The 14,676-nt window shown below is 32.3% G+C and overlaps 1 protein-coding gene across 4 annotated transcripts; it reads left to right on the top strand.

Moving 5' to 3' along the window:
* Nucleotides 1-5,589: 5,589 nt before the first annotated feature.
* On the top strand, nt 5,590-14,545 carry LOC126706276 (protein DETOXIFICATION 45, chloroplastic). 4 transcript variants are annotated; one of them, XM_050405671.1, is made up of 15 exons: nt 5,590-5,857; nt 6,706-7,027; nt 8,313-8,455; nt 9,020-9,163; nt 9,319-9,464; nt 9,650-9,785; nt 10,647-10,743; nt 10,835-10,935; nt 11,374-11,537; nt 11,967-12,038; nt 12,139-12,255; nt 12,368-12,463; nt 12,559-12,680; nt 13,157-13,214; nt 14,325-14,545. In XM_050405671.1, exons 2-15 carry the CDS (start codon nt 6,729-6,731, stop codon nt 14,334-14,336), a joined length of 1,707 nt encoding a protein of 568 aa, XP_050261628.1. In that variant the 5' UTR covers nt 5,590-5,857; nt 6,706-6,728; the 3' UTR covers nt 14,337-14,545. The 4 variants fall into 4 exon arrangements, with proteins under 4 accessions (XP_050261628.1, XP_050261626.1, XP_050261627.1 ...); XM_050405670.1 differs by having other exon boundaries at nt 5,601-5,857; nt 9,316-9,464; XM_050405669.1 differs by lacking the exon at nt 14,325-14,545 and having other exon boundaries at nt 5,592-5,857; nt 9,316-9,464; nt 13,157-14,063.
* Nucleotides 14,546-14,676: the final 131 nt, after the last annotated feature.

The following is a 14,676-nucleotide window of genomic DNA, read 5'->3' as shown; positions in this document are numbered from 1 at the left end:
CGTCCACGTGTAGGGTTAACTTTTCCAGGACTGACATTTGTCTCGTCAGTCTAATCCCAGAATTGGTGGGGATGGTAGATAAAGCCTAAGAATCCGGTTCTGTTAGGTATAGAGTCTTATCAGTGAAGGGTATTAAGGATAACTTCCCTGAGATATTTTCTGATCTTTAAAGTTTGCTCGTATACCACTTTCATCAATGAGACTTTGGGTCTGCCGAGGACTAAACTGTCCTCGGCTGCATCTTTGGGCCGCCTTCAGCCTTACATTTTCGAGCTTGGGCCATAATCTTTTTCGGCTTGGGCTTGTGGACTTCCCATGAGCAAGCGGGTCTGCCCCATAAATTACCAGGCCCCAAAAATATATATGCTAATTACATTCTTGTCATGATCCACTTTGTATGTGTACAATAATTATGATACCATCTATAATGTTTCGAGGAAAGTGTTAGGCATATCTACGCTTATTCACTTAAAGGATTAGTCAAGTAATTAATAATTACAATAGGATTCATAAATCATTATACCTAGATTCACCTAATGAACAGGTAATGTGAGACTCAACACACCCTACACAACATGTACTAATACAATCCAATCCAATCCAACTAAATTCATACAATTTGGGGTATGGATTTACTCTGTAGAAAAAACCACAACTCGGGGCAACTAGCAGGATTGCAAGAAATCATCTTCAAGCAATTTTTATTGCTCACAAATGTACTTGTTAATGCTTCAAACATTTATAAAAATCTTGATGCTTTAAGTAAAGACTCTGTTTTTCATAGGTGGCTCACCAGTTGCCCCACCATTTGGGATACCAACTTCTGATGCCTCGAAGATTGTTTGCAAGGTTTGAGATGGAATCCATATCTTCTCTATTCAGTTGATCTTCCTTCGTTTTCATCTTTCTCAGTGAGAAAGAGTGTGTATTTCTATGGTTTTTATCCACCATTGAGGACGGGGGCACACAATTGAGATGTATAGAAGTATCATCGTTTGATTAATTTGGTGTATGAGAATAATCTTATTGTGAGAGATTCCTTAGTTAAATACGAAGAGAATTAAACAGTTAAGTTCTAATTATCCAATTATGTAGTTACAATTATGATAATTTAAACACAACTACAAGAAGTACCGAATTTGTAAATAAAACATTAAACAATAAACAAGTAAGAAAAAAAAAAAAAAAAAACCTAAGCATTTTTTTAGAAGATTTTTTTTTTAAAATTATGATATATATTTTTTTATTTGTTGTCTTCATGCAAGACCGCGTGGTTTAGCTACCACGTGAACCGATCATTTACTTTTACCAGTCATCATTCTCCGTATAATCACATCATAGTATATTCTTATTTCCTAAAAAAATAAATCTTTTAATCTCTATATTTTTATTTTTATTTTTGTTGTAAATTATGATAATCTAGCTAGTTCAAGGCACTTGACTTTAGAGTCTAGACGTTACAACTAGTAGATGCACTTAATATTGTTTTTTTTTGGTAACCTTTTTTAACAAAAAGGTTACTATATTAGTTTTAGAACATTTGAAATATTCATACATGGACAGTCCATGTTCATGACCAGGACCTTTAATTTGACTCCGAGGACCCTCCTTGAAGGTTTGATTATTGTAGTGACATACTGGGATTCATAGCTCTATGGTTTCATGCTTTGATCATGCCAAAGGACATCAACATTGTTATGATTTTGTTATGGGTTGGTACTCTCCAATAGCCTTGGGAAGTCGAGTTATAACATGCCTTATATATGTGATGCAAATAGGGTACAAACTCCAAGGCAGTTGACTTCGAAATCAAAACTCGCCATTTGAGTTTGTGACTTTCGATTGACTAAGTCGAGATCGAATAGTTATTGAGATCTGCCCTTTGATCGATCAAGCTTCAGCCTTGTGATTAATCAAGCTTTGATTGAGTGGCAGTCAGAACTTGGCAAAATGTCTTCTTTAAACCATATCTTCACATAACGTTCTAATATTTTGAGCCTTCACAATTGCATATAGACATTTGCATACATCTTATGTATATTTAATTTTCTTTAAATACTAAAAAAATGTAGTAATTCCAAATACAAACATAATCATAATAAATGTCTAATGTTAACTACCATAATTATAAAATATCATATTTTGACCAAATAAATAAATAAAAGAGAAATTAAAAAAAAAAAAAACATATTATGTTAAACTTTCTCATGCATTTTACACTTAGTTATGGACTAATGTGTGTGTGTATTTATAACCCTCCATTAGAATTTTGGTACATTATTTTTTTAGGGCAAATAACTCTTTTCCACTCAAAATTATTGCCCCAGTTACATTTAACCATTATTATTTGTTTTGCTGTTAAGACTGACAAAATTTAGCATTGAAAGACCAACTTACTACCCCTTTGTTGTTTCGTTTAGAGAAGGGGGCATATTAGTTTTTCAATGATAAAATCTACACACTTAACACAAAAACAGATGGCAAGGGGACATTGAAATTTTTTATAATTTTAGGGTGATCAATCTTACATTTCGATAGTTCAAGGTGTTCATGTGATATGTGTGAAAGATCAAAGTGTAAAAGTATGATATGCTCTGACAAATAATTATTATATCTATATGTTTGGTCCAATATTTAAAATGTCATTAAAATATATATGCATCAATTGTTCGTAATTTCTGGACTAAATGTATCCATCATTATGTGAAAATTTTAAAAATTAAACACTAAGAAAATAACTATAAGTTAAATCATGAATTTTATTGATATGAGTAAAGATGGACTTGGAAAACATAGATATAAACATTATATGTGTATGGAAAACATAAACATAAATATAAATTTTGTTGTTCGTTTTGAGGTGTTAAAATTGTATTAAAAACATTAAAAAATATAAATAAAAAATATTTATATGTGATTAGTTACTACTATCAACTTTTCAGTTTTCACCAAAGTTTAAAGAAATGCAAATAATAAAAACAATCTTACCATGCTATTGCTAATAAATAATCTTAAAAGCATAAAAATGACCACAGGAGGACTATCAAAAATAGAAAGATCCTGGTCAAGCTCTAGACCCTTCCTAGCATAAGCATTAGCACATTTCATGGCAACCTTGCAAACTTCAACCGAGTGATGTATGATGTTAGGTCATAGGTGGTTACTATAAGAGGCATTGCTGTTAAACAACCTCTTCTTCTAATTAGTTGATAAAGTTCTAGTTTTACCAAAAATGATGAACACTCTGTGTTTCCTAAAGCCCTTCAAAATATGATTATCTAATTATGCAAAGAACAATTTTATCAAATTATCAAGTTATTATAACACTTTGGGAGAAGCAATTCTATTATGTTTCATTCTTACTAATAAATAAGACACCCATATCACATGCTATCTATGATTTCAGGCAACATCTACCCTTAGATATTTTTATTCATATATATATATATATATATATATATATATTTTGTTGTTATTCGCCCCTTTTGTTGATCCTTTCTTATGATGACATTTTTTTTAGTATTACTATGAGAGGTAAATAATCTCAAGCATATGAAAAGAATTTATTGCAATATAAATATAAAATTTTCATATAAGATAAAGTTTATTGGATTGTAATCGAATATGGTTAATATACTATAATAAAATGTTCACATGCGATTGCAACAAAAACAATTCTTATTTGTTTGGTCTAAAATTGAAAATGATATTAAAATATAAAAAATTAAAAAATTTGTAAACATAAACTTTATTATATAAAATTTTTACTTGTGGAGTGATTATCAATTGATAATCAAATAATATAAACATTATTATCTTTTTAGTAAACTATAGACCGACTTTTGCCTCTACCCCACCCCGCCCCACCCCACAAGAAATTGTATTTGTTGAGTAATTATCAATTAATATAAAAATCACAAGTGGCCTTGAAAAATATAGACATAAATCATATTACAGTTGTGTGGAAAATATAAACATAAATAGAAACATAAATATATTAAAAGTTTATACATATATAAACACACAAATATGTAGAGAGAGAGAGAGAGAGAGAGAGAGAGAGAGAGATGCCCCTTCTACATTCAATTTCCAGTTCCTCCCTTCTTTAGAAAAGTTATTAAAATAAAAGTTTCGAACCCATCACGTGGCTATCTTATAATATATTTGAGGATATTCAATAAGGAAAAAAATAACAAAAAAAAATTATAGAATATGTCCTTGTTAAGATCCACTTCGTGTGTACACTTGCGTTTATTTACTAAAAAGACTAGTCAAGTAATTACCATAGGACTCATAAATCCGAATACCTAAGATTCACCTAATAAACAAGCAATGTGAAGCTCAACACACACCTTGCACAACATGTAGTCATACAATTCAATCCAACTAAATCCATACAATTTGGGGTATGGATTTACTCTATAGAAAGAGCCACACCTCGAGGTAACTAGAAGGATTGCAAAAAATATCTTCAAATTGTTTTTATCACTCAAAAATACTTGTTAATATTTCAAACATTTATAAAATCTTAACATATCAACGGCAATTCAGCCGAGACTAAGAAAAAGACCAGCCCCCGACTACTTGTTCTAAATAATAAAGCACCATGACACCATCAATATATAACTCATTCAACCTAATGAAATTAAGCTAAGTATCTTTACCACATGTTTAAAAGAAATATTACATTCATGATGTAACATATAATTTAACAAATACAGCCATAAAGGCCATATATATATATATCAAATGGCCATACCTGATGCAATTTTAAGTAATGTCACACCATCCAATATTTTTTAATTGGACGTGAATTTTGATAAATTCACCGCTAAATTACATTATCTTTATATATTTTCTATACTTACAAAATTTCAAGATGATCAAAGATCAATAGTCATGTCATCAATCAATTATTTAACTTTAAATTTTTGTAGTTTAAAATAATGCATAAAAGATGAGTTTATTGATCAAATGGTAAATTATATCCATTTGGCATAGAAATTGACATACATGTTGAAAACATATAGAACATATAATTTAATGGTTGGTTTTTAAAAATATGAATTCAATAATAAGTTAATGGGTGGTGCAACATTGTTTAGAATTACACTAAGTATAACTTGAACCCAACCCACATATATATATATATATATATTTTTTTTTTCATTTCTTGATAATTATAGGGTAACTCTTCCTTCTCCTCCAAAAAGAAAAAAAGAAAAATTAAAGAACAATAAATGGCCAGATTTTATCTCTATTTCTTTACTATTTTTTTTCTTTTAATAAACTTCCTTGGTCCTACCACTGCAAATTCTTGGTGCAGTGGTTATTCTACAAGTATAAATATTTGTGGGGGTATGGGGGCAAAGGTCGGGATTCAAGTATCTAAGAGAAAGTTTCATACACATATAGGCTTAGATTAGATTAGTATAGAATTTCTAGTTTGTATAAAAAAAATAACTTCTTTGATCCTTACACTTTTTCAAGGAAAGAGAAAATTTCACACATATGTAGGCTTAGATTAAATATGTGTAGAATTTCTAGTTTCTATAAAAAAAATAACTTCCTTGATCCTTACACTTCTTCAAGGAACAAAAAAAAATTCCAAGTGGCGTAACACGTGACACAACCTTTGACACTCTTCTAGTGAAAGTACTCGGACCCTAAACACAAACACAAGTACACAGCACAGCACAACAAAACACAAGTCCAACAAAGAGTTCTGTTGTTGCTGTTGTCTTTTCAACAAGAAGAAGAAGAAGAAGAAGAAGAACAACAACAACAACAACTAGTGTTATCCATTTCTCAAATTTTTTCTAAAACCCCCAACTTTCAAAAGAAGAAAACCAATAAGGTACTATAGCTCTTATTAAAGTTCTCTCTTTTCTATTATCTCTCTATTTGTTTTGTTTTGTTTTGTTTTCTTGAGAACCAAACACCCTCCTCTGCGAAACCATTTTCCCGCGCTCAAAACACCGAACCATTTGTGGTTCCTTACGTTGTTTTTTCTCTTAATACTTCGCTGCATTTGAGGTTATTGACTGCCCTTTCTGTTTCACGCTCTGTTTTCAATTTTGGTTTTTTTTTTTGGAGACCGAACAAAATTGAATTTTGAATGTAAAGCTTTGTGCTTTTCATTTTTTTGTGTGTGTGTTTGGATGGGTGGGTGTGTTTTCGTATATTTGATTTTGCAAATTCTTTATTTGTTGTATAATAGTTTGTAACTTTTTCAATTTTGTTTCTTTGCTATACGTTTTTGTAAAAATTGGAAGTGCTTTGTTGGCTTCGTATTTGAACGTGTAATTAGCACACAAATGGGTGTTAGAAATTTAGAATTTAGTTAAAAAAAATTTAAATTCTCACATTTTGCTTTGTTTGGAAATTATATTTCTAATTTGGTTACTCTGTTAGAACAGTTTTAGATTGATTAACATTCTAATTACAACAATTCTGAATGTTATAATTTAATTTTTTGATTGAATTCTAATGTCTAGTTTGCATATTTATAGTCATTTCTTTTTTGGGGTTTTAATTGTTGAAGGATTAATAAGAATTGATTACCATGTTGGCTACTCGAATTAGATTGATTAGCATTATAATTAAAACAAGTTTGAATATTAGAATGTACTTGTTTTTATCTAATTCTAACCTCTGGCTTGCATATTGGTGGTGATTTCTTTGTTGGGGTTTTGATTGTTGAAGGATTTTAACAAGAATTGATTACCATGTTGGCCACTCGAGGTAGTAAGGGTATTATAACGAAACCAACGAGGCCGTTATCTTTGTCACGGTCAAGCGAAGTTTGCAATTCCTTTGTGCCAATTGATAGGAAAGGGTTAAGCAATGCAGAGATTGTGGAGAGCTGCCATTTGTCTTTGAGGAATAGAGCATTTTTGTCTCCACTGGTGACCCGGAAAAGAAAACACGATATTTGTGTTTGTGATGGTCAGTTGAGCTCTGATTGTGATGTAAGTTCCTCTGATGTGGAAGAGGAGACTCTGAGCAGTGCAGGGGAGGACACTCTGTAAGATCTTAAGCCTTGAACTGTATTGTTTGTACATGCTAATTTGAGGATCAACTGTTTACATGTTTATCTGTTTTATAGAGGTATTACTATTTTCTTTTGCATTTTTGGTTTGAAGTTCTATGATGGATTTATGTGTGCATTTTTTGGATTGTGGAATGTTATTATAAAACTTGGATGCTCAATTTCAAATTATAGGTGTAAAATATCCGTATTTCTTTACTTCATATGGACATAGAAATAATAATGCAGTATGCCTTTTCAAAATATACTGGTTTGTGGTCTGAAAGTATGTAATATTTGATTCTGTCCTGATAACATTGTACTAAGTTGTGTCTCCCGCATTTTACTTCCTTTATTTTGCTATTATTCTTCTTTAGCTCTGATTTTCATTGAAACCATTAGACAATGATCATTGCTCTTATTCTGTGATCTCTCTCTCTCTCTCTTCCCTTCTTAATGCTAAGATGACACTTATTTCCAATTCCTGATCCAGAAGTGAATATGTGAAGCTTGTATGCAGCAAAAAAAAGAATACATGAAGCTTGTAATGGGAAGAGTTTCTATTTACTTCTATTTGGACTCTGTGTAACAATATGCTATAGGAAGCCTAATCAGTCTGCATTATAAGAAAGTAGCTCAGGTCTCATGCAGCAGACTTTTAAGGTAGATAGGGATATACATATTGGTCTTGGTGGGGCACTGCCTGGAGCTTTTAAGTATGCCTCTTGAGAGCTATAAATCTGTTTATGGTTATTTAACAAATTATAAGTTGTTTGGCATGGTAATTGTGTCCTTCATGCTTAGGTGAGATTATTCGGTGCACCCCGTGTACTACACCCTCCTCTCACATAATGGTGGGCCCTACTTGTGGTTTCTGCACATAGGGTCCACTACTATGTGCAAAGGAGGTGTAGTACACTCGGTGTACATATCAGTTTTTCCATACATAGGGTATATAGCATCTTGTGAGCTATAGACCCAAGTATTGTTATTTGATATGATTCTTAAGTTGTTTGACATGATAACTTGTAGGAAATAGATGGTAGGACTCTCTGCTTTCTCAATGTGTGTGTGTGCATATGTGGGCAACACTTTCTCATAAGATGTTTATCAGTGACACAATTGTATGTAATGATAGTATGTATGTCTTTAAATAATTGATTTGCTACTTATTGTGTAAGATGTTATTATTTTCTATTTTTTTTAAAGTTTCCTATTTTTTGGTTGGGTTTCAGATCATGAAACTTCTGTACAACTATGAATTTTCTTAATTTGTTAACAGTAAATTGACAGGAACTCCTGCCAGTCAATCAAAGTCTCGGGATGTAAAGCATGAACTTTTAATGCTTTCTTTGCCTGCAATTGGTGGACAGGCTCTTGAACCATTAGCACAGCTGATGGAGACTGCCTATATTGGTAGATTAGGTACCATCTGTTACTGATATATAATTCCTTCCTTCTGTTAATTTTTTTATTTTAACAGCTTTTTCTTGGTAATATATTGAGCCCCTTTTATTGGTTTAATTTTTATTATAAAATAATAATGTCCTCTTTATGGTATAGGAAATCATGATCATGATGTGTGTTTAGTGGTCATTGGCTGGTTTTGTTCTTCTAAAACTAAAGTTGTGTGAAGCAGGTGCTTTCACTTGCTTTAGTTAGTGTGGAGTCAATAGAAAACCATTGATGCATCTTTGATAATCAATATTTAGCTAGTGTTGGGTTGGTTTCATAGTCCTAGAACTAAAGTTGTGAGAATGTTTGTGCTTTCAGCTGATTTAGTTAGTGTGGCATTTAAGGCAATAGAAAACCATGGACGCATCTCATGATTTAGGAAAACTTAAATTTAATCAACCTAAATGTTATTTTCTTTTGCATTGGTTCTGATTTCTGGGTATAAAAGCTAAAATACACACTGGATTACCAATCATTATTATTATTTTTTCGCTTTGGAGCTTTAACTCACCCCCTTTGTTTTATTATTTATAGGTCCTGTGGAGTTGGGTTCGGCTGGTATTTCCACAAACATCTTTAACTGCATATCAAAGCTATTTAATATTCCTCTCCTTAGTGTTGCCACTTCTTTTGTTGCTGAAGACATTTCGAAGAATTCAGTCAAAGACTCTGCTTCAGGTGAAGTAAAATTAACGGTTGATGCCTCGAGTGTTTTTGTTGAACGTATTTGATTCTGGTTTGATGGTATGACTATGAGTATATAACTGGCTCGGTATTTTCACTTTCATTGCTAATTTGGTCTGATTGTTGTACATGTGGGGGTTCTCTAGAAGACAGTACTAATGGTAAACCAGCTGAAAGAAAGCAGCTATCTTCAGTATCTACAGCTTTACTATTAGCAGTTGGGATTGGCATTATTGAGGCTTTGGCCTTGTATTTGGGATCAGGAAAGTTTCTAGATTTAATGGGCATATCATCAGTAAGTTATTACACGTACTCAGGTTTACGTTATATATTTATTTATCAACCCCCGCTCCCTCCTTTCCCTCACTCTATATGCATATGTGCATGTATATGTTTTTATTCTCTCAGGTACATGGCTTCCTATTGACAAGGAATTTTTTTTTTATAAATTTTTTTTTCTGGGTATCATTTGCTTTCTAGGGTTCATCCATGCGTATTCCAGCACAACGATTTCTTTCACTTAGAGCCTTTGGTGCTCCTGCAGTTGTGGTATCTTTGGCTCTCCAAGGTGTTTTCCGTGGTTTTAGGGACACAAAAACTCCTGTTTTATGTCTAGGTAAGTGCTTTATTTTAGTAATACTTATTGACACTAATATTTCCTTAGAAAACAGATATAGATATCATATGTCATAATACTTGAGAATTTTTTTTAACCCAATTCCTTTTGTGCCTTGTAATTTACTTTATTTTTTCTCTTTCAATTGGTTCTAATGTGTTTTGTATCAAGAATAGAAGGAATAAATTACATGTCATGGTGGTTGATACCATCTTGAAATGCTTGCTCATTTGATCGTCAAATGGGGGGGTGGGGGGGAGGCTATGAGTTCTCAGTTTTGAGCCCATATATTTTCCAATGCATTTCCAAAAGATATTGGTCATCATTTATAGGATACAAGGGATATGCTTATTTGGATACATCTCATCAAATTAAAAATCTGAAGGTTGTGTAGAAAGGTTTGTAGATGTTCCGACTGATCTATATGAAGAAATTATTCAATGTAAAAACTAATGAAAAATTTGTTAAAAAATATAGAAATCATTGTGTAAATTTTTCTATGTTGCTGCCATTTATGGTATTTTTCATTATTTTATACGTTCCCATTATTGGGAGTGTGTGCATCTGCATCAATGCCCTTCATCCTAATTGTAATTTTTTCCGTGGGGAAAAATGCAGAAGCATATTTTAGTGCAATACTTGTAGTAGTGAATAAGGAAGAAACTGATCTTTTCTAAACTTATTTTATAGTAACTATGAGATATTTAAAAAAAAAAAAAAATTTGTATTTCATCTTTGTCTGATGTTGTCCTATGTTGCTTCCTACTTATTAGTTTACACTTTATCAACATCCTGTGGTTCTGTTTTTCTCCATATTTTGTACACTGATTCCTGCAAACTAATGTATTGTCCCATATGCAGGCATTGGAAATCTATCAGCAGTATTTTTGTTTCCCATTCTTATGTATTATTTTAAATTGGGTGCAACTGGAGCAGCCATATCCACTGTCTTGTCTCAGTATGTGCTTTTTGGATGACTTTCTTCCTCTATACCTTTCTCTTTGGCTTTATTTAACCATAATTCATGCCATAAAATATTAACGCTTCAGGTATATTGTTACCTTTTTACTGATCTGGCATCTAAACAAGAGAGCTGTATTACTGCCTCCAAAGCTGGGATCACTTCAGTTTGGTGGATATTTAAAATCTGGTAAGCTCTTAAATTTTGTCACTTTGTCGGTGCCAACTCTCTTGATTTTTATATTTATTTTTGTTTTCCCCACTTTTCTTACTGATCTGACAATCTTGTTTGTTATTGCTTTTGCTGATGGAGCAGTACATTGGTTTTTATTTTTAGCTTGTTAATTACCAACACAACGAATGGGTGAACCTCATCCTTTCATTTGAGTTATAGCTTGTTGGCTACATTGGTTTTATTTTTAGCTTGTTAGTTACCAACACATGCAATGGGTCTTGAACCCATTACCTCATCCTTTCATTTGAGTTATAGCTTGTTGGCTATATTTTATTTTGATGCTGCTTCTAAATGTATGACTATTTTTTATTTTGATAATGATTGATGTAGATGCCAGATCATTTCCTCTAATTCAGATGTATTTTAATGCTTATCAATGACGGGCTGCTGTAGGTGGTTTTCTTCTTGGAAGAACTCTTGCTGTTCTTATTACCATGACATTGGGGACATCAATGGCTGCTCGTCAAGGTCCAGTTGCTATGGCTGCACATCAGATATGTATTCAAGTATGGTTGGCTGTATCCCTCCTTACAGATGCACTCGCTGCATCTGGTCAGGTATTTAATAATTTATTTTAGTTATTTATAATTTATTTGCTTGTGCTAGTAGATGTATTTATTTTTATTATGGTTGGAATAATTATTTTTATTATGATTGGAATAATTAATTTTGGTGTGAGCTTCATGGATTGGAAGTGATTAAAATCAACAAATACAGATTGCTGTAGAATATACATAAACAAGGTGTAAAGTCTAACAACTAATTGGAGAATGAAAAATATGTAATAATGACATTTTGGAAAGACGTCTCTTATAAAAAGGAAAAGTGTATTTCTGCATTTAACCTTTAGAGTTTAAATTCCTCCAAGAAACTATATGAGAAGATATAGTTTGCTTACCACAGAGCTCCCCCACATTTTGTTATCAGGACTAACCTACATAAAAGTTTGGGTTTTTGTTGACTTCCAAATTGTCATCTATTTGTAGGCCCTGATTGCAAGTTCTTTCTCTAAAGGTGATTATCAATCTGTGAAAGACGTTACAGATTATGTTTTAAAGGTAAGCTTATCGTTTATGCTTCTCCATTGTGTTCTATGTGTCTAATGCACATCTTTAGTTGAGTTGATCTGTTTGAAATTGATGTGCATATTTTTTCCAGATAGGATTGTTCACTGGAGTTTTCTTGTCTGCAATTCTGGGTGTATCTTTTGGTTCATTGGCCACTGTGTTTACAAAGGATGCTGAAGTGTTGGGAATTGTTAGAACTGGGGTACTGGTATGTAGCACACTTACAATGGATGATTTGTTTGATTTTTGTATAGCTTTACAAGTTTACGCAAATGTCGGTGCCCTTGCATATTTCTTATGAATTCAAAATTTTTTCGCAGTTTGTCAGTGCTAGTCAACCTTTGAATGCCCTGGCTTTTATTTTTGATGGCCTCCATTATGGTGTTTCAGACTTCCCATATGCAGCTTACTCTATGGTAAACCTTACCATTGCAAAGTAAAAATTTCTTTGAGATGTCCTTACTTGGTTGTGCTTATTGCTTGTTTTTGACATTTTTTGATGGATTTATAGATGATGTCGGGGGCAATATGTTCAACCTTTTTGCTCTATGCTCCTTCAATTTTAGGCCTTCCTGGGGTTTGGTTGGGCTTAACTCTCTTTATGGGCTTACGGACGGTGGCAGGATTTGCGAGGTAAACTTTACAATATTATGAGAGTATGGTGAATTTTGAACTATTACTTTCATACAGTGGTTCTATATTGTGAATTATGAATTATATTCTCTTTTTGACTGTTTATCCTAGTAGCAGGTGAGGGCTGATATGCAATTGTTGATGAAAATTTTTATCTAGTATGTGTCCACTTGACAATTGACATGCCTGGTGTTGGCATTTTGATAATACATAATGATGTGAAGTCATATTTGGTTCTACTAATCTCTGGTCTAGTACCATATATTACTGATGTTTGCAATTTTCATTCATAACCATATTTTTTAGAAGTTGGGTATTGTCAGAATTTGCATTTAAAAAAAATAAATTGTTGTCATGTCAATGTCCATGAGGACTTTAGGATGCTTATCAGTGTCAATCTGTTTATGTAGATTTGATGGTTGCCATTTCTTGCTTGTGCTAGTAGATGTATTTATTTATAATCTTTTTTTTTTCAGATTACTATCAAAAAATGGTCCATGGTGGTTCTTGCACAGGGACTTCCAGAGAACTGAGGTTAGTGTATATTCATGACTCTGATTATGGTTTAGTGTTCTAATTTTCTGATATGTATTAACGTCATGTATTCCTGGAAATTTTTGGTTGTTTTCTTGTCTTCATTTAATGAAAAGTTCTTGTCTTTGTACCTACAAATTTATGCATGATAGTGGGTGAGTGAGTCTTCCTGATTCTGTTGGTAAGGTTTCATATGAATGTCAGTTCATTTGCTGTTCAATTTACCTTTAAATTTATGCATGACATTTGGTGAATGAGTCCCTAAGGAGGGTTTCTTTTGAACGTCACTCAAACGCAGTTACTTCACCCCATTAAACTATGACTGAAAAGTTATCTGTAATTCATATTTGTTTTGTACTTATTTCCCCCTTCCTCTCAAAAGTTTCTCTATTCTCTATGTTTGTTGGTGACTCTCACCTACATTATCTGAACTTCACTTGCTTTTTGCATGAATATTTTTTTAATAGAAGAAAACAATAGTTTAATAGAACAAAGAATTTTTAGTAGAAAATTATTTTTCCATATATAATAACCAAAAAAGAAAAAAGAAAATGATTACCTTTTTTTATTTGTGATGAAAACCAAGTTTTACTTCCTCAGGAAAAGTTCTTTAGGTAAGGTCTGCAAATGTAGTGCAGGTTATTATCCTTATTGCATTTGAGTTGATGACTCAATTTTGACCACCACTTGTACCCTACAGCAAGAACAAGCAACAGTATATAGTGGAAACTTGGTGGTACATAACTGTTCATTCTTTTAGTATAAGTCTACATCTCAATTGTAGTAATTTGTGTTGGAAACAAATGGCATATTGTCAACGTTTCTTTTTTGAATTAATATGCACATTGAGATGATGTTTTCATACTTGCACAAACTAATGATGCAAATTACATCCCTTCTTTCTAAATACCTTAAATGGCTCTCTAATTTAGTTGATATTGTATGTACTTCTCATTTCTCAATTGAAATGAAAAACTGCTTCTATCCAGTAGATTTGCTTGTAAAAATTTACCGGTAAGTGCTTATTGGTCCAATCTGCATTATTATGCCTTTTTCCGACTTTAGAGTTTGGTTCTTGACTTAGAATTATTTAACCACCTTCTTTTTCAGCTGGCCACTTGAGATGGGAACCATCTGGAAAGATTGCAGGACATATACGATGCTCAAGTATGATATGACATACATTCTTTTAGAGGTGTTTCAGTTGTAACTTGCGGCTTTTGGTTACACATTCTTTTTAAGCTGATAGAAAGTTTTGGCTTTCAATTGGCATAATCTTGTATAAAGTAAACAAGTTAAAGCAATGTGTTATCCATTAGAAATTTTGTTAATGAATTTGTTATTTTTGTTATTGTAAATGGTACTTGCTAAATTGTCGTTTGTGCTTGTTAGATCATCATTCAACTTTTTAGTTATTATGTATGTTATTCTCTGGCAAAGTCTAGGTTTTTCTTTTCCGGGA

This window comes from Quercus robur, chromosome 11 (assembly GCF_932294415.1).
Source record: "Quercus robur chromosome 11, dhQueRobu3.1, whole genome shotgun sequence".
NCBI lineage: Eukaryota > Viridiplantae > Streptophyta > Magnoliopsida > Fagales > Fagaceae > Quercus > Quercus robur.
Note: the sequence above shows the minus strand (reverse complement) of the source record. Positions and strands in the feature narration are given on the sequence as shown.

Coding starts and splice junctions, on each gene's coding strand:
- LOC126706276 (XM_050405669.1), top strand. CDS start 6,729: ATGTTGGCCACTCGAGGTAGTAAGGGTATTATAACGAAACCAACGAGG. Junction 10,936..11,373: donor TGGTGGATATTTAAAATCTG/GTAAGCTCTTAA, acceptor GGGCTGCTGTAG/GTGGTTTTCTTCTTGGAAGA. Junction 11,538..11,966: donor CACTCGCTGCATCTGGTCAG/GTATTTAATAAT, acceptor ATCTATTTGTAG/GCCCTGATTGCAAGTTCTTT.